At 43.9% G+C, this 19,583-nt stretch overlaps 1 protein-coding gene across 1 annotated transcript in view; it reads left to right on the top strand.

Moving 5' to 3' along the window:
• The window catches only part of CUX1 (cut like homeobox 1), a 182,349-nt gene that overhangs the window by 153,645 nt on the left and 9,121 nt on the right, over nt 1–19,583 (top strand). Inside the window, exons 20-22 of the mRNA XM_044291108.1 lie at nt 6,859–7,161; nt 7,253–7,441; nt 17,433–17,697. Of these exons, the coding sequence (XP_044147043.1) occupies nt 6,859–7,161; nt 7,253–7,441; nt 17,433–17,697 (757 nt within the window). The remainder of the gene's footprint in view (nt 1–6,858; nt 7,162–7,252; nt 7,442–17,432; nt 17,698–19,583) is intronic.

The raw sequence follows: 19,583 nt of genomic DNA, 5'->3' as shown, positions 1-19,583 counted from the left end.
TATGCGGCGCTGCAAGACGAGATTTCTACTCTGCAGTAACAGATACGTTTGCCGAGGCATACGAGCTGAGGAGGAGGCGGCGTTCCTATGCTTTGGCAAACACTTTGTATGTAAAAAAAAAATAATCCCGGCAATGATTTATTCATCCACATCGATTGATGTGAATGGAGAAATCGGGTTTGCCAGGGCATACGAGCTAAGTGGGTATGGATGTAGGGCGGAGCTCCTATGTCCTGGCAGACGCCTTTCCCCTCCTTTTTTTTTTTTGGGCAGAGATTTTTTCATCCACATTGATCGATGCGAATGAAGAAATCTGTGCCGTTCATTTTTTTCTTTCAGCCCAGAGGCTGAACGGAAAAAAAAATCTCATTACCTGTATGCTCAATATAAGGAGAATAGCAGAAACTCCTAATGCTGGAGACCCCTAATGTAATGATTGCGGAGACCCTCAAATGCCAGGGCAGTACAAACACCCCACAAATGACCCAATTTTGGAAAGAAGACACCCCAAGGTATTTGCTGAGGGGCATATTGAGTCCATGAAAGATTTAAATTTTTGTCCTAAGTTAGCGGAAAGTGACACTTTGTGAGAAAAAAAACAAAAAAAAAATAATTTTTGCTAAATTATGCCCAAAAAAAAATTTCGATGAACTCGCCAGGCCCCTCATTGAATACCTTGGGGTGTCTTCTTTCCAAAGTGGGGTCACATGTGGGGTATTTTATACTGCCCTGGCTTTTTAGGGGCCCTAAAGAGCCAGAAGAAGTCTGGGATCCAAATGTCTAAAAATGCCCTCCTAAAAGGAATTTGGGCCGCTTTGCGCATCTAGGCTGCAAAAAAGTGTCACACATCTGGTATCGCCGTACTCAGGAGAAGTTGGGGAATGTGTTTTGGGGTGTCATTTTACATATACCCATGCTGGGTGAGATAAATATATTGGTCAAATGCCAACTTTGTATAAAACAAATGGGAAAAGTTGTCTTTTGCCAAGATATTTCTCTCACCCAGCATGGGTATATGTAAAATGACACCACAAAACACATTCCCCAACTTCTCCTGAGTACGTTGATACCAGATGTGTGACACTTTTTTGCAGCCAAGGTGGGCAAAGGGGCACACATTCCAAAGTGCACCTTTCGGATTTCACCGGTCATTTTTTACAGATTTTGATTGCAAAGTACTTCTCACACATTTGGGCCCCTAAATTGCCAGGGCAGTATAACTACGCCACAAGTGACCCCATTTTGGAAAGAAGACACCCCAAGGTATTCTGTGAGGGGCATGGCGAGTTCCTAGAATTTTTTATTTTTTGTCGCAAGTTAGTGGAATATGAGACTTTGAAAGAAAAAAAAGAAAAAAATCATCATTTTCCGCTAACTTGTGACAAAAAATAAAAAATTCTAGGAACTCGCCGTGCCCCTCACGGAATACCTTGGGGTGTCTTCTTTCCAAAATGGGGTCACTTGTGGCGTAGTTATGCTGCCCTGGCAATTTAGGGGCCCAAATGTGTGAGAAGTACTTTGCAATCAAAATGTGTAAAAAATGGCCTGCGAAATCCGAAAGGTGCACTTTGGAATATGTGCCCCTTTGCCCACCTTGGCTGCAAAAAAGTGTCACACATCTGGTATTGCCGTACTCAGGGGAAGTTGGGGAATGTGTTTTGGGGTGTCATTTTACATATACCCATGCTGGGTGAGAGAAATATCTTGGTCAAATGCCAACTTTGTATAAAAAAAATTGAAAAGTTGTCTTTTGCCAAGATATTTCTCTCACCCAGCATGGTTATATGTAAAATGACACCCCAAAACACATTCCCCAACTTCTCCTGAGTACGGTGATACCAGATGTGTGACACTTTTTTGCAGCCAAGGTGGGCAAAGGGGCACATATTCCAAAGTGCACCTTTCGGATTTCGCAGGCCATTTTTTACACATTTTGATTGCAAAGTACTTCTCACACATTTGGGCCCCTAAATTGCCAGGGCAGTATAACTACGCCACAAGTGACCCCATTTTGGAAAGAAGACACCCCAAGGTATTCCGTGAGGGGCATGGTGAGTTCCTAGAATGTTTTATTTTTTGTCGCAAGTTAGTGGAATATGAGACTTTGAAAGAAAAAAAAAAAAAGAAAAAAAATCATCATTTTCCGCTAACTTGTGACAAAAAATAAAAAATTCTAGGAACTCGCCGTGCCCCTCACGGAATACCTTGGGGTGTCTTCTTTCCAAAATGGGGTCACTTGTGGCGTAGTTATACTGCCCTGGCAATTTAGGGGCCCAAATGTGTGAGAAGAACTTTGCAATCAAAATGTGTAAAAAATGGCCTGCGAAATCCGAAAGGTGCACTTTGGAATATGTGCCCCTTTGCCCACCTTGGCTGCAATAAAGTGTGACACATCTGGTATCGCCGTACTCAGGAGAAGTTGGGGAATGTGTTTTGGGGTGTCATTTTACATATACCCATGCTGGGTGAGAGAAATATCTTGGTCAAATGCCAACTTTGTATAGAAAAATGGGAAAAGTTGTCTTTTGCCAAGATATTACTCTCACCCAGCATGGGTATATGTAAAATGACACCCCAAAACACATTCCCCAACTTCTCCTGAGTACGGCGATACCAGATGTGTCACACTTTTTTGCAGCCTAGGTGGGCAAAGGGACCCACATTCCAAAGTGCACCTTTCGGATTTCACCGGTCATTTTTTACAGCTTTTGATTGCAAAGTACTTCTCACACATTTGGGCCCCTAAATTGCCAGGGCAGTATAACTACGCCACAAGTGACCCCATTTTGGAAAGAAGACACCCCAAGGTATTCCGTGAGGGGCATGGCGAGTTCCTAGAATTTTTTATTTTTTGTCGCAAGTTAGTGGAATATGAGACATAGTAAGAAAAAAAAAAAATTCAGCATTTTCTGCTAACTTGTGACAAAAAATAAAAAGTTCTATGAACTCACTATGCCCATCAGCGAATAACTTAGGGTGTCTACTTTCCGAAATGGGGTCATTTGTGGGGTTTTTCTACTGTTTGGGCATTGTAGAACCTCAGGTAACATGACAGGTGCTCAGAAAGTCAGAGCTGCTTCAAAAAGCGGAAATTCACATTTTTGTACCATAGTTTGTAAACGCTATAACTTTGACCCAAACCATTTTTTTTTTACCCAAACATTTTTTTTTTATCAAAGACATGTAGAACAATAAATTTAGTGAAAAATGGATATATGGATGTTGTTTTTTTTGCAAAATTTTACAACTGAAAGTGAAAAATGTCATTTTTTAGGTAAAATTCATTTGGGTGGTAAGTTGCATGACCGAGCAATAAACCGCTAAAGTTGTGGAGTGCCGATTTGTAAAAAAGGGCCTGGTCACTAGGGGGGTATAAACCTGTGGTCCTTAAGTGGTTAAATAGGTTTATGTTATTTGGACTTGGATTTCTTAATAAAAAGCAGATGAGAGACCGGATTACCCCACCCACATAGGATGATTGACAGCCTTCTCTGAACACACACAGACACCTGGAAAGCGGTCAATCACCGTGTGTGGGTAGGGCAATTGGGACTCTTACCATCTGTCCAAGGAGTCCTGTCAGGATGTACTCTTCTTGTTCAGAAATCCTGCTCCAAATAATATAGACCTATATATCACAGAGCTCAGCTTCTCGTCCTCTATCAGCTCCTGCTCAGATAGGGCAGCAGAAATCACCTGATGAGTTAATTTTAAGAATGGCTTCCATACATGCTGAATCTGAATTGCATTATTTAGGGTATGTCGGTTATACAGGGCATAGTCTGATGTGGATATTACCTTGGAAATAGTTGTGCATTTCATCATCTCCATTGCAAAGAGTGAAATCTGTGGTGGCGATCCACATTGTATATTGACATGCTGCAGATTTCATATCTGCATCAAAGGTCCATTTACGCTGTGGTTCCTTTGCATTGCTGGTGCTGTACAACACTGTGGATTTTCTCCACGAAAACCTGCATTGGCAAATCTGCAGCATATTCACCACATAAGAACATACCCTAAATAAACTGGCCATAAATATATTTTGGGATTTTCATAATGTGTTTGGTTACACAATGCAAGAGTATAAAGTTCCAGAGAACGGGGAGTTATAGATATTTGATTAGCAAGCTACATATGTTGTGTGGGCCTCCGGGTGCAGCTGCATGTGACTCATAATAAACCTCCAACACTGACGTATATGAGACATCAAGCACCACAAATAATGTCAGACTGAACAAATAATGAGGGCCCACTGGGAGACAAATACCCACTTTCTCTCATTATTACATAATATCTGCACCTTCTAAGTAGCATTCTCACAGGTCATGCTCTGAATGTCAGCAGTTTAGCGCCTCAGTGATTGCCTTGACTATGTATGTCTTTCTTTCACTGCAATTTGTTGTAGTCTTGCTCTGAAAATCTAGATTAATTAGGTTACTAATTCTAGCAGTAGTTTCAGCCCAAGCCTACAAAAACTACAGATGGTTACTAGATCCTTACTGGACCTTTTGAACACCATTTTTTATTTGAACAGGTTCTAAATTCTTTGCCGACTTATTTTTTTAATATATATTTATAGTGATCAGATCTTTGTTTTTCTGATGCAGAGCTCTAAATCTAAGACGACATGCATTGTACCTGCAGCCAACAGTAGAGGGAGCTCAAGAGCTTACTGCATACTGTTTATACCTTGAACTCAACAATATGACAGTATGCAGTGAGCTCCTACCCTTCCTCTAGTGGTAAGAATTAGAGGCCATCGTTAACACACTTTTTATGAAGCCTAGGGTTTTCAATAATTAATCTTTTAAACACTGAAGTTTCTACATCTGTACTGCACTTGTTTCTTCTTAAAAGGAAACAGATCATGTAGAATATCAATGCAGATTCGTAGAATGACCACAACCAACGCTATACGTAATGCATGTTATCAACAGCACCAGATCCAGATAGTCAACTTCTACTGCCTTCTCTGGCCATAATCATTAGGGTTCGTGCACAAAACAGTCTTTTTCACAGAGCTTATACTGCCCTGCATGAACGTGTCATGGTTCCCTAGTATGAAGCCACTCATGCTGTGTGGGATGCTGTATGTATGGAGATATACATCCAGGGGACATAGTGCAAAGGTTTCATGAATGGACCTCACCTCCCTCTATTTCTTTTGCATGCGGCCCATGCCTAATATCCGCCTTCCCACACACACACACACACACACATATATAAGAGTGAATGGTGGGGCAGTGAGACCATCATAGCTGTTGAAAATAGTGCCATCAAGGGGGCCATATGAAAGGACACTGTTGGTTCTATGGTTGACATGGCCTAGCAAACATCCCCTCGAAGGAGTGGCAGTATAACTGTACATGTGGAGTCTGACGGAATATATCATGTTTTCTATTGTTTCTGACTCATTCATAGGAATCCAACAGAGAACTGAAGGCTTACAGTGATGCATATGACGCCCTGTGTACCTCTGTAAACAACATATTATGGCTGTATACAAAAAGACACATAATCTAGCCTTTAATGAGAGCGGCAGCTGACTACATGTATTAGCCGTGTTTAGCGACTGTTGGCTGCTGCTGATTTGCTAGTCATCTCCTCTGGGCGCCTGGTTTGTGTATAGTGTATAGTTTTTAGCTGTCATTTCGGAGGACGTTAATCTCAATATGTAAAATTGGTATTTCATACAACATACAATCTCAGGTTACACAGGGCATGAACATGAAGTGAGATTACACAACATTTACCAGTACTTGTCAAATACAAATACAAAAAACCTCTCTAATGTATATGTAATGGATTTGAGAAGGAGTATGAGCAGTCAGTAATACAACTTTGTTTCTTATGATAACATTTTATAGCGCTTTTTACCAAAGCAGAAACATTTAATTTACATATTTTATGTATTTATTTATCATACACACTTATATAGCGCTAACATATTCCGCAGCGCTTTACAGACATTAGCATCGGGCTGTCCCCAATGGGGCTCACACTCCAAGTTCCCTATCAGTGTGTCTTTGGAGTGTGGGAGGAAACCGGAGAACCCAGAGGAAATCCACACAAACACGGGCAGAACATACAAACTCCATGCAGATGTTGACCTTGATCGTAGAAGCTAGTCTACATTGACAGCATTTAGTTTCTTTCAAAATGCAACATGGCATTTTTTCTGCAGTTTTTCCCATAGGCTTCTGTATAGGACTTCAAAACTGGCAAAAAAAAAAATAATGTTTTAAAATAAAAATGCCACCAAAAATGCTTGCAAAATGGTTTCAACTCATGGTGTTTTTTGGGTATTTTTTTAAATTTATTTTTTAACACTCTTTAAACAAAAAAGTTTGTGTAAAGGAGTTTAGACATCACTTACTGATTTATATGGAAGAGTGTAGTGAGCATTCTCTGTCACGTGCAGTACTCACAGCTGTGCCCATCACTTATTGTCAGTAGTGGATCCGGTGTATTCTAAAGGTGTTACCTTCCATTGTAATCTGCACTGATATTGAGATGACTGCTGATCCTGTTTCCAGTATACACCGCAGAAGCTAAAATCCCTACAAAATATGAAGTGCCAGTCTATTGTGATGACTGTGTAGACAGTGACCTGAAAAAAATAAAAACTATTTGTTCTTAAATGTTTAATGTATTGACTAGAAAGTAGACATTGCTGATGTGCTAATATATGACTCCAGTACCTTTTTAATTAGGTTTGTACCGTATATGCTTTTTCATCAATTCTAACAGTATGAACTGTACTACTTATATGCAATTTTTGGATTATAGTGGTTTGGGTAAAGAAAAACAGTTGAGCTCAACAATGTACAGTAACCTACATAATTTTTGTTACAGAAAACACTCCAAAAAGCTCAACCAGCTGCAGCCCTGCTCCAGAATCACCAATGAGCTCCAATGAATCGGTGAAAAGCCTGACAGAACTAGTGCAACAGCCGTGCCCCCCAATTGAGACCAACAAAGAAGGAGAGGCCCAGGAGTCAAGTGATGCCACTGGAGGTGACTCCCAGCCACCAACACCACTTCCATTCCCTGGCCATTCAGCACTGAGCATCCAGGAGCTGGTGGCCATGTCACCAGAACTGGACACCTATGGCATCACCAAGAGGGTGAAAGAAGTTTTAACGGACAATAATTTAGGTAGAAAAGTAGTTTACTTCCTTACTAACTGATAATAAAGGATCTTCATAGGATTGGCATCATTTATCTATCTATGTCTTCTTTCACTCAGGTCAGCGTCTGTTTGGAGAGACCATTCTCGGCTTAACTCAAGGCTCCGTCTCTGATTTGCTGGCTAGACCAAAACCCTGGCATAAACTAAGTTTGAAAGGAAGAGAACCATTTGTACGAATGCAACTGTGGCTCAATGATCCAAACAATGTAGATAAGCTCATGGACATGAAACGGATGGAAAAGAAAGGTATGCGGTTGATTTGGTTTCTTCAGGTTCAGTATTGATTTCTTGTTATAACCAACACAGAGCCAAATCTTACATTGGCCTTTGTATGTAGTCTACATAATCCTCAGGATAGGTCATGCATATCACCTTAGTGGGGGTCCGACTCACTGCACCCTTGCCGGTCAACTGTTGAAAGGGGCTGGCGGCTGAGCGCTGTGCGTCTTCGTTGGCCTATAGCATCACGTCTGTTGGTAACTTGATCTTTGCACAGCTCACTCCCATCATAGTGAACAGAATTAAGCTGCAATAACCGGCACATCCACTATATAATATACCGCACTGTGTTTGTACCGCACCTGACATGTTGCCAACCTTAGGCAGCTAGGGGGATGAAGCAGTGTCTGCATTGTCACTCATAGCTAGCTAACTATTACATTTGATAGAAACCATGTTTCATAACAAAAAAACTATTATTTTATGGGAATAAGTATAAGAGAACAAAGTATATAGCACATAAATAATAATTCCAGAGTATATTACAGAGTAACATCTAACAAGCAATTCAAACCACAGAAGTGACTTCCCTGCTCACAACCTATAGGAATATATCATATCGGTGCCAATATCCATATTACTTCCCAATGTTCATTTCATCTCATGTTCCAGTATGTACCCTGCCTATACCTCTAAAGATGCCACCCTGTGATTGTCTAGTGATGGGTTATGGCTATGTCCTTACACATTTACTATGACTAAATTATACATTAATGTACATATGCAGTGCTACGACCACGGCCATGGGGGTCCCTTTAAGAGGTAAAAAGTCTATAGTTTCTTGTTTCTCGTGACACCAGTTGCATTGAAGCAACAAGGGCACAGGGCCCTTTTTAGTGATATGGTGGTGTGGTACCCAGTGTAGGGTGACCTAAAATGTTCCTGAATGGTGTTGCACTTGTCACGGTGCTCCTACCTGGATAAGCTGGAACCCCAGGCGTTGGGGCGTCCATTACAGAAAAAAGGATAGTTGATGCAGGGGATTATGAAATGTAAGTGGAATAAGTGGAGTCCAGACTTTGTATAACATTGAACAGCAGCTTTACTTAAACTTTCCTCCAAATGATTTGCAAGCTTTGCCTTAGTCACTAGCAGGCTTTGGCATTAATTCTGGCAGGCAAGCACAATTAGCACTGCTACATCTGTTGCTCTTTTGCTCTGCTGTGCTAACAGGATTAAATAGGAAACTTCCTTTCTGCTGTACTTAACTTTCTGTAGTCTGGTCTGTCTTTAGTTGTATCCAGGGAACTTTCTTCCTGGCTCTTAAGGCTTCAGGCTTTGGCCTCAATATCCAGCAGAGCTTGAGGTGCTCTGCTGGCTTGGACACAGCCTTCCCCTAGCAGGGGGTAAGCTAGACTCGACCTCTCCCCTAGAAGGGATAGGCTAGACTGACTTATAACTAGGTAAACTCCTCCCTTGAGGGAGCTAGAATGGAAAGAAGGATTCCATTCTATGTAAGATGGCTATGCCATTGTTGCCGCCATCTGCTGGTGAACCAGGCACATTATACTTTTAACATAAGAGTTGCATGGAAATGGAAATACACATTTTGCGGGCCCTGGAAATTAATACATAGGATGATATTAGGTTAACCATAGGAGATAGTAGAGAGGCGTAAAGGTGGTAATGCACCTCTGGGGCGTTGCATACCCCCACACTTAAGAACCAAGCCGCCATCGGCTTGTGCTTAATGTAAATAAATACAGATATGCTGTCGGGGCACCTGGGAAAAACTTTAAGTGCTACAAGAAAATATAGACATACATAGACTAACATAGAAGACGGCTACCTATGGGCTCCTTGACTCCTTGCAACGGTTCTCTCTCTTGCAACGAACCGAACAAATGAGTACTCTTTAAGTACTACTGCATTAAGCACTCAATACTCTACGACGTGGCCTTTGTCGCAAATGGAGTGTGGGTGTGTCATGTACTGTAATCCCTCCACATGTCATGATACACCTGCAAATAGAAGGGTGGCTTCATCCTTGCACCAAGGTCTAATAATGCTTTACACTTCGTCACCTTGATGACTGACTAGGTAGCTACACACATTTTTCTCTGGCTTGGCTAAGCAGAAAACCTGGGGATAAATAAAGAACCTTGGCTAAGCACAAGGCCTCAAAACATATAACACTTAGGAGGATGAGGCCAATCTCTCCGGACACGTATTACCAGCGGGTTACCCTCGACAGTCTTAGATCTGCTTGTGACTTACCACTTGGTTCCCCCTGTGTAGCAATTAGTGTTGAGCGAGCATGCTCGGCCGAACTGCTGTTCGGCTCAAGCATCGCTATGCTCGGCACATGGCGGTACTCGGCCGAGTACCGCATGTGCTCGAGTGCCATGCTCGAGTCTCCTCCCTGCACGTTTCTTGGCTGCTATGCAGCCAATAAACGTGCATGTAAGTACTGCCATCAGTGTAATGCCATAGCCTTGTTGATTTCTGACATTACAGTGATTGGCTGGCCGGAACACGTGATCGGGTGCTATATAGCACCTGATGGCGTGTGTGTTCGACTCATTATTAGTCAGGGAGAGCTGCGCTTAGAAAAGGGACAGATAGTGTAGGGAGTGTGATCGCAATCTATTTAGTTGAAAAATGTTTCAAAGACCCAAAAGACTTATAATAGAGCCATAAATTTTTTATTTTCTGTACTTTTCCATACTTTTTCTATAGAGGGTGCCTGCAATGACTTGTGACATCCGTTGAAACTGCCTGCTGCCAGAGCACAAGAAAAACAATCATCCGCGATACCTAGCTTCATGTCACAGTTTGCAGGGCGTTGCAGGACAAAACTCTTGAAGTCAGACCAGTGCGACCAGGTGGTCGGTTGGATTGCAGCAGATAATGCATCCAGTCTGTTAAGCACCACCCTGTCTTCCACCAAGTCCAGTCTCTGTAGCCAAGAGTCTGGTCAACAGAATCCTCACCCTGATCCTCCTTTCACCATGGAGAGTCTGGCCAAACAAGTGATCCCACACTCGGATATTCCGAGGAGCTCTTTTCATCGCCATTACTTGATTTGACCCTCTCGCCTAGCACGCTTGAAGAGGAACATGAGATCTTGTGCCCTGATTCCCAACCTCTACAGCATCCACAGTCACAAGAAGATGACGGTGGGGAATGGCAATTAGTGTGTAATGAGGTGGATGATGATAAGACACAGTTGCCATTGAGTCAACCGCAATTACTGTTTCAAGAGGTTGATTAAGAGGATGATACAGAGTTGTCAGTCACTGAGGTTGTGGCTGGGTCTACGTAAGTGGCTCCAACCCCCACTTCTCCTCCTCCGCCTCCTCCTCCACTTCCACCTCCGAATTATCCGCGTGCAGCACCAGTTAGCCATCAGCCGATAGCTGGAAGCAGTGTAGCACTGCAGTGGGGAAGCGTCAACAGTCCGCGCTGAAGCTGATATGCTTAGGGGACAAACACACCGCCGCAGAGCTGTTGCAGGGGATCAGAGACCAGACTGAGCTGTGGCTCTCGCCACTCAACCTACAATCAGGCATGGTTATGTGTGATTATGGCCGTAACTTGGTGGCGGCTTTGGAGCTCGGCAAGCTCGCACACATCCCATGCCTAGCCCACATCTTAAACTTATTGGTTCAGCGGTTTCTCAAAACCTACCCCAATTTGTCTAAACTACTGGTGAAGGTGTGCCGCGTGTGTGCACATTTCTGCAAGTCATCGACAGCTTCAGGCGGTCTGTCAACGCTGCAGCAGCGCTTGAAATTGCCGGCTCACCAGCTGTTGTGCGACATGAGCACGCACTGGAACTCCACGTTCCACATGTTGGCCAGGCTTTGTGAGCAGCTGAGGGCAGTAGTGGAATACCAAATGCTATATGGTCGTCACATTTCCAGTCAGCTTCCGCTAATCAGAAGCGAGGAGTGGGCATGGATGTCTGACCTCTGTGAGGTTTCAAGAAACTTTGAGGAATCGACACAGATGGTAAGCGGCGATAACGCTATTATCGGCGTAACCATCCCACCTCTGTGTCTACTCAAACGCTGCTCACAATTGAGACCGACACTTTGCAGGTAGAAATGGGGGGAAAAGACATTACACAGGGTGATAGCCAGACCACCCCCCATCTGTCTTCTCGGCGTGAATTGGACGATGAGGAGGAGGAGCAGGAGACGGTTGCCTCTGTTACAGGGGGTAGTACCCATGGAAGTTTAATTCCATCTGTTTAGCGTGGGTGGGCAGAAGAGTAGGAAGTGGATGAGGAGATGGACAGTCACCCTCCTGTTGACAAGAGCGAAGTCTTGTCTGTTAGTACTCTGGCACAAATGACTAACTTCATGTTAGGCTGCCTTTCCCGCGACCCGCACGTTATACGCAGTTATACGCAAAGAGAACTTGTCATCTCTCATTCCTCAGGTGGAGAGGACGAGCAAAACGGTGCAATACCAGAAGGTCCTTGTTGAAAAATTGCTCCAAAAATTTCCATCTGACAACGCTGGTGGCAGAGTCTGTACTTCCTTGGGCAGCCGAGGAGGGGAGACAAGTGAACACACAGCAGTTCTAACAGAGGCAGGGCAACACTCTCCAAGACCTGGGACAGTTTCATGACACCCCGCCAGCACCCTCACCCTGATGCGCGGCCTAGTGTCACAAGGAGGGAAAAGTTTTGGAAGATGGTGAAGGATTACGTAGCAGACCGTGCCAGTGTTCTCAGTGATCCCTCAGTGCATTACAACTACTGGATGTCCAAGCTGGATACGTGGCACGAACTGGTGCTCTACGCCTTGGAGGTGCTGGCCTGCCCTGCCGCCAGCATTTTGTCTGAGCGGGTATTTAGTGCTGCTGGTGGCAGTATCCGCCTGTCAACTGAAAATGCTGACAGGTTGACTCTTAGAAAAATTACCAAGGCCTGGATTTCCCTTGACTTCTCGACTCCACCAGAGGAAAGCGGATGAACATAAAGGCACTCTAAATGTGTTTATAATGTACTGAATATTCTGTATTCCCATGAACCCCTTCCACCACAAAAAAGGGTATATGGTTGAATCCTCCTTTCTCCTCTTCCATCATATCAACATGCTTATTCGTCACATATAATGCCCTTGTATATATGCCCTCTTATATAAATTTTTACAGTTACCTCACCCGCAGCTCCTCTCATATAATTTTTGCAAGGTCAGCTCATCCGCAGGCCCTGTCATTTAATTTTTTACAGGGTCAGCTCACCCGCAAGCCCTCTCATATAATTTTTTACAGGGTCAGCTCACCCGCAGGCCCTCTCATATAATTTTTTACAGGGTCAGGTCACCCGCAGGCCCTTAGGGAAAATCTATTAGAGGTTTAGCTCACCAGCATGCCCTCACCCATAATGTTTTAGATGGTCAGCTCAGCAGCACACCCTCACCCCTGATGTTTTTGAGGGTCACCAGCAGGCCATCAATCATACTTTTTCCATAGACGGTGTTCGCTGCGGACAGTTAAATTATCCACGCCACATCTGCTGTGTAAAGTGTGCGGATATAAAAAAAAAAAATCTTTTAGAGGGTCAGCTCACCTGCAGGCCCTCACCTACAAGTCCAGTCTCCCTATCCAAGAGTCTGGTCAACACAATCCTCTCCACCGGGGGTCACGTAACTATTTAGCACGGAGGAGTATCGTTGTTTATCGGAATGAACCACACAAATCGTCTCGATCCACTCGCTCACAACAGCCATGCCCCACCACCCACAGAATCGAGAAAGAGGTATCAATCTGTCAATCCTTTCTGTGTCCGGGCCGGGTGAGGTTTTCCGTGCGTAGTAAAATTAAGCTGCGGGCTCCACTCCTGGTGGTGCCCTTCCGTCAATTTGTTTGTTTCAGCTTTGCATCCATACTCCCCCCGGAACCCAAAGAGTTTGTTTTCCCAGAAAATGCTCGGCAGGTAATGGGAATAGCGCCGCCGGATCGCCTGTGGGATCGTATTCGAACCTCCGACTTTCATTGTTTAATGAAAACATTCGTGGCAACAAATGCTTTGACTGTGGTTAGTCTTGCGCCAGTCCAAGAATTTCACCACTAGCAGTACTATACGGATGCCACGAGCCGTCCCTCTTTATCATGGCCCCAGTTCCGAAAATCAACAACATTTTTGGCTGAACTTGCACTTTATATAAATATACAGGAAATAATGTTTCCTAACAATTTTTACTCTACAATCGATTTTATCTTTGGTTTTGTGCGTATTATTGTCAGTCTGTAAAATTGGTGTACTACTCGGACAATATCACTCCAAGCAGCGACATGGGAGTCCAAGATGCATGCAGACATCCTGCCCATGTTGTGCCCGAACAGTTTCGGGGGTGTTTCCATCAATTTCTGAACTTTTCATATGAACCAGGCACCCTCCCCTCTTCAGAGCAGGGGGTTCCTGGTTTAATGCTCGGGTCCTCCCTTTGACTTCCATTAAACTCGGGTGCTCGGTAGAGCACCCGAGCATCCTGATGTGTTCGGCCAGAGCACCCGAGCACTAAGGTGCTCGATCATCACTAGTAGCAATACAATACAATGCCTAGGCTATCTAGCTAACACAAGGTCACATAAGAACCATTAGTATTAAATGTCCTCATAATGAGCAATAACGATGTTATACCTGCTTGTGACGTATATTAACGTCCTCAGAGGCAGTCCATGAAAGCTAAGCAATAAAGTGCTTTCTATCTGGCTAACGATGTAAAGTTACACCAAAGTCCATACAAAGATGCATATAATATAGCATTGCGGCGCCTGCAAGAGAATACACACAACGGGCACGATTCTTGAATGTTGCTGAAAATTCTAAAGATTAGTGCAAATAACAATAAGGCATATTTGTTATGCAATTAAATAAGGCAATAAAGTTACTTTAGAGTCCACTTTTCAAGGCTGGTAGATAAAGTGATAAAATGCACCAAACTGGAACTTTAAGTGAGACAAAGTCCTTGAAGTGCAAAGAGTTCTTTTGTACTCCATAGGGAATAATTAATTGTAATCCAAAGGAAATAAGACCACGTCAATATTTGTAATCCATGTGGGTAATAACGGTGTAGCAGCACAGGTCATGAGAACCTTTTGGTAAAGGGGTTCCCCAAATAACCTGAAAAGGGGGGAAAAAGGTAAAATTGGCACTGTTGAGCGCAACTTGGATTTTTGGTAGCTGGGGGGAGTCCTAACTCGCATGGCCATCCGGGTGAGAGCTAAAAACAGGGGCAACCTGCAAACATAAAAACATACAAAGTGCCAACAGGCTCTCACCCTTCCGGTTCAGTCCACAAAGTGGCTCCCAGAAGTCACTGTTCTTTAAGGCTGATGCTTCTCCTGATATTGCAGCATTCCGCTCTCTGTCTCCTGTAATCGTACAACACGTCTCCGGGCAGCTGGGTCCTCCTGCCAGTGCTCCGGTGTGGACTCTGGGACCAGCGGCTTGTGCAGTAGACTCACCTCCGTGGCAAAGGGGCCTTTAGGGGATTACATGGGAGTAAACTCCACTTTCTCTCCTTTGTATAGGCTCTACCTAGCCTGTGGTACGGCCTTTTAACTGAACATCTAACGACGAATAGTTCAGTCCCCAATCTGTCATCCTGCACGAACCCCATACCTCTCTCGATGCTGAACTATATGACTGTTCTGGTTCTCCGCACCAGTGGTCAGTCGAGTATTCGGACAACCCAATCTTCTATGGGCTTCTGGTAATCCCAGGCGTTGGTGGCGTAGGCCGTCACTTTTGGGGGGGACCACGGGATTGAGGGCATTGACGCCTTCACTCTTTTTGGGTGGCTCAAACTTGCTGGGCGGTGGAGTGGGATCTCCTGCCGCATCCGCTGCGCCAGCTGGCGCAGGGAAAGCGGGTGTCTCTTTCCCTAAACCTCATACAAGCTGCAAAGCCTTATCTCCTACACCGCTTCCTTCAATTTGGGCAGGTCGTTGCCACAAACCATCTCTCCCCAGCTTTGGGAGAACCATCTTGTTTTTTTGCTCACTGGCTGACTGGAGAAGGCGGGGCCTGAAGGGAGGAGCTTCTACTTCCTCTTTGCACACTGTAGTATGGTTCCTGGTAGGCAGGGCTAGATTTTCCTGCTTTAGAGAGGGACGTTCCTGGATTTTCCTGCTCTGTTTGCTTACAAAGAAGTTGCGCCATTAAATTAAAAAAAATGTCGGATTAACCCTTTTGCGGCCAGCGTGCACACTCTTGAGCCTGTCATTCCCCAGTAGATGCATCAGAATCATTTTTAAAGGTATTTTTGTAAATCCAATAGGCTAGACAGTTCATGGGTACACAGATTTAACATGTTCGGATCTTGTTCGTGGCGCCAAACGCATCGCTACGACCGCAGCCATGGGGGTCTTACTCACTGAATGCATGCAACACCTGCCACCAACACTCTGGACATATGTCACACCTGCCACCAACACTCTGGGCACATGCCACACCTGCCACCAACACTCTAGGCACATGCCACACCTGCCACTAACACTCTGGGCACATGGCACACCTGCCACTAACACTCTGGGCACATGCCACACCTGCCACCAACACTCTGGGCACATGGCACACCTGCCACTAACACTCTGGGCACATGGCACACCTGCCACTAACACTCTGGGCACATGGCACACCTGCCACTAACACTCTGGGCACATGATGTTCCCACTTCATATATTAGCTGAGAGAGTCAATTAAAGGGGTTGTCCAGGATTTTAATACTGATGGCCTTTCATCAGTATAGGCAATCAGTCTCAGATCAGACACCCCACGATCAGCTGTTACCATGTAGCGCAGGGACTACAGAGCTCCGTCCATTGTGTAGTGGCTGGAGATGGTAACTGCAGCACTGCTCCCATTCACTTCAATAGAGCACTTATGATGTTCCTGTAGAAATGCTTCCATGGACAAGAGCTGCATGGCACAACAACTTGTCATGAATGCCCATTTCTATAGATTTTTGTCTTTCTCAGTATCCTAGGCTTTTTCCCTGGGGGAGTGCACACATCTCTAGAGGGTATCTGTAGTGTATGGCCATAACTTTTGGGGTACTTATTTGAGTAGTGGATAATTATTATAGGGACGTTCCACATCTATAATTCATATACATTTTATACATGTTTTCTGTTTTAGAAGTGCTTTTCTGTAAAGGTTACAAATAACATCAGAAGCTAAATATAATCGTGTCCTCAGAATCTAAATTTAAAGGCTTAAGACTTCTTAAAAGAAAGCACGCAGCTAAATAATACACAACTGGTCATGGTTTATATAAAACATTAGTGATTCATTTTGCTGTACATGCAACAGTTTCCGTTTCTAATGTTCAAGTTTATATTCAATTACTTTGCCTGAAGCGCCATCTAGAGGTGGAGACATTGCATGCATCTCATGGAAAGATTTATGCATACTAGCACTAAAAATTTAAGCATAAGCATACAATTTAAGCATACTAGCACTAAAAATGTGCTCTGAACCTAATGACCTAATGGGTGAACTTATCAAGTCATGCACACCAGAAATCTGCCTTCAAAAAGAGGTGGGCAAAATGAGGGCTTTTTGGGGTCCGTTTGGCTCTGTTTGGTGTCTGCCTCCCGAGCGGAATGGTGACTGAACAGGGGCAAACTGATGCATTCTGAGCGGATCCTTTTCCATTCAGAATACATTAGGGCAAAACTGATCCGTCTTGGACTGCTTGTTAGAGCTCTGAACGGATTTCGCAAACTGATCTGGCACAATAGAAAACTGATCCTTCCCCCATTGACTTTGAATGGTGTTCAAGAGGGATCCGTCATGGCTATAGAAGACCAACCGGATCCGTTCATGACGGATGCATGCGGTTTTATTATTGTAACGGAAGCGTTTTTGCAGATCCTCAAATAACGCTAGTGTGAAAGTAGCCTAAGAAATGACCCCCATTATTATTATCAAGCTGTAATGGTAATTGACAGTGATTTACCATGTGTTTAACCAATGAAATGCTCTCGCCTACAGCTTACATGAAGAGAAGGCACAGTTCGGTGAGTGACAGCCTGCCCTGTGAGCCGCCTCCTACAGGCATAGATTACAGCCAGGGATCCAGTCCCCAGCCACAGCATCAGCTGAAGAAGCCACGCGTAGTATTGGCTCCTGAGGAGAAAGAAGCTTTGAAACGGGCTTACCAGCAAAAGCCATACCCTTCCCCGAAAACTATTGAAGAGCTTGCAACACAACTGAACCTGAAAACCAGCACCGTTATCAACTGGTTCCATAATTACAGGTAAATGCACCACCAAGCTATTGTTTTTAATGGTAATACAGAGACTAACAATTCGACAACTCACCAAAAGTGTGTGTCTCCTTATGTAACATGATTGTAAGACATAAGAAATCTTCAAAATCATAGCAGTGTGTGCTGCCAGTTTTATAGAAAATAGAACAAGCTTTAGCCACCTTATGCCAATGTAATATTGCCATATACAGTCCATATAACAGCAGCTCATTTATCAAAAGGCGCATGCTATTTTCAAATTGCGTCTTGTGCCGAAGAGTTAAAACGCAACATTTAATTGTATTTGTGACCGTGGATCTGTGCTCAACTCATTTTGAACACGCAACTTTTTTTAAGACCGATATGCGATATTTAATCACTAAAATTGCGACCACAGGTGTAACGTATACCAATTTGGTAGCCCCATCTACTTTAGCACTTTTCTGGTGTGTTTCATTCCCCCAGATTTCCCCCTTTATTTGCAACCTAAATTGATAGGCTGTAGATTTAACATCTGCCCTGCAGGTCAAGTTTTTAGTGGAAACTTTCCGCAGCATGTGGATGAGATTTTTTTTTTCTTAAATCTCATTCACTTTGCTGCTTCTGTATTTGCTGTGTATACAGCACATGTGGCCATGCCCTTATATGACTATAGACAAGTAGTTCCTACTTCATCATATAAGTGCTACGGAATACGGTGGCGCTATGTAAGCTTATTATTTCCCATTTAACACCACTATACACCACTAAATGATACCTGGTGGTTTTGTTTACTCCTGGGGTTCTCCTCTTCAGAAGCTCTACAGTACGCCCTGAGAGGCCATCCCTTTAAATCATCCCTTTGCACCAGCCTAGTCTATATCAGACTTGTCGAACTTGGCTCCTCATGATGAATCAATAATAATAATGCTGGTAGAGGGGATAAGCCAGATGGTGGGGGTAAACGCAATCTCTAGTGAAAATCTGTGATGAGTCAGCTGTCCCACATTGATTACAACCCTGTGTGAGCACAGTATACTGGAAATAAGCCGGTTTGTGATGGCAAAAGTATTCCCAATAAATTACAATGGTACAATAATTAATTATTTCACTTATTCGAGCATCAGATCCTTAATTTCATGCCATATTGGGGGGCATTTCAGGAATCGGATAGCCTCTTTAAAGTCCCCTGCCCACATAGGGGCAGCTACCAATCCATATAGGACATAAGCTTAGACAGGCTGTCTAGACCTGCACCAGATTTGACAGGGACTCGTGCTCGAAGATAAATATAATGCAGGGAGAGATACTTTTCTTTAACTCTTCACCAACTATTATTTAATATATTAGGACAGCATTCAAATTTTACTGCAGTTCGGTAGTCTTTATTTTTGTCTGCCAAAGCTTAGATCATAACATCCCATTTACACATGAAACAATAAGTTGCAACGTTTTGGGTTTGAGAACACTCTTTTCAAACATATAGGTGCCAGTCAGAGTATAATGGCAACATTATGGTTGGCTTACTTTAAAGGGAACCTGTCATCTCGATTTTGTGTACAGAGCTGAGGACATGGGTTGCTAGATGGCCGCTAGCACATCTACAATTCCCAGTCCCCATAGTTCTGTGTGCTTTTATTGTGGAAAAAAAAACTATTTGATCCATATGCAAATTACCCTGATATGTGTCCTGTACATGAGATGACTCCAGCGTGAAGGAGCCCAGCACCGCCCCGCATCCTCAGAATCTCCTCCTTGCTCCCTGACGTCAGACAGCCAGAGCGCCGTAATCTGTCCTCATAGTGTTCCTTCCCTGTGCTGGCATCAGCCTCAGGGAAGGAACTGCGCATGCGCTAACTTGAGCATCGCGAGATTACGGCGCTCTGGCTGTCTGACGTCAGCGAGCAAGGAGGAGA

This window comes from Bufo gargarizans, chromosome 4 (assembly GCF_014858855.1).
Source record: "Bufo gargarizans isolate SCDJY-AF-19 chromosome 4, ASM1485885v1, whole genome shotgun sequence".
Lineage (NCBI taxonomy): Eukaryota > Metazoa > Chordata > Amphibia > Anura > Bufonidae > Bufo > Bufo gargarizans.
This window is presented reverse-complemented; position numbering and strand designations above follow the sequence as displayed.